At 69.0% G+C, this 387-nt stretch overlaps 1 protein-coding gene across 1 annotated transcript in view; it reads right to left on the bottom strand.

Annotated features, from left to right (window-relative positions):
• LOC103778762 (gap junction alpha-3 protein-like) overlaps positions 1–163 on the bottom strand; it is a 1,185-nt gene extending 1,022 nt beyond the window's left edge. The window contains exon 1 of the mRNA XM_008946374.1: positions 3–163. Within this exon, the coding sequence (XP_008944622.1) occupies positions 3–163 (161 nt within the window). The remainder of the gene's footprint in view (positions 1–2) is intronic.
• Between the last annotated feature and the right edge of the window lie 224 nt (positions 164–387).

Here is a 387-nt window from a genome sequence, read left to right as displayed (position 1 = left end):
CGCAGGAGAAGTCGGACAGCTCGTCACCCCAGACCCGTTCGGCGGCCGCCCCCAGCACCAAGATGCGGAAGACGAACAGGACGGTGAGCCAGACCTTCCCCACCACTGTGGAGTGCTCCTGGGTGCTCTCCAGCAGCCGCCCCAGCAGGCTCCAGTCCCCCATGGCACGTGCTGCGGTGCTCTGCAAGACAGCCACCCTCCAGACAACCGCTGGACCACTGAACCACCCCCACCCCCGGCCAGGCAGGCGTGCAGGGACCCGACCCGGGGCTGTCCCTGGAGCGTCCCCATGCCACGGGACCCCCTAGCCTGCCGCAGAAGTACAGTGGGAGCAAAGACCTCTGGCAGAAAGCAGTCACCCCGCCCCCCAGGAGCACTGCGGGGGGC

This window comes from Merops nubicus, unplaced genomic scaffold, assembly GCF_000691845.1.
Source record: "Merops nubicus isolate BGI_N331 unplaced genomic scaffold, ASM69184v1 scaffold6658, whole genome shotgun sequence".
Taxonomy (NCBI): domain Eukaryota; kingdom Metazoa; phylum Chordata; class Aves; order Coraciiformes; family Meropidae; genus Merops; species Merops nubicus.
Note: the sequence above shows the minus strand (reverse complement) of the source record. Positions and strands in the feature narration are given on the sequence as shown.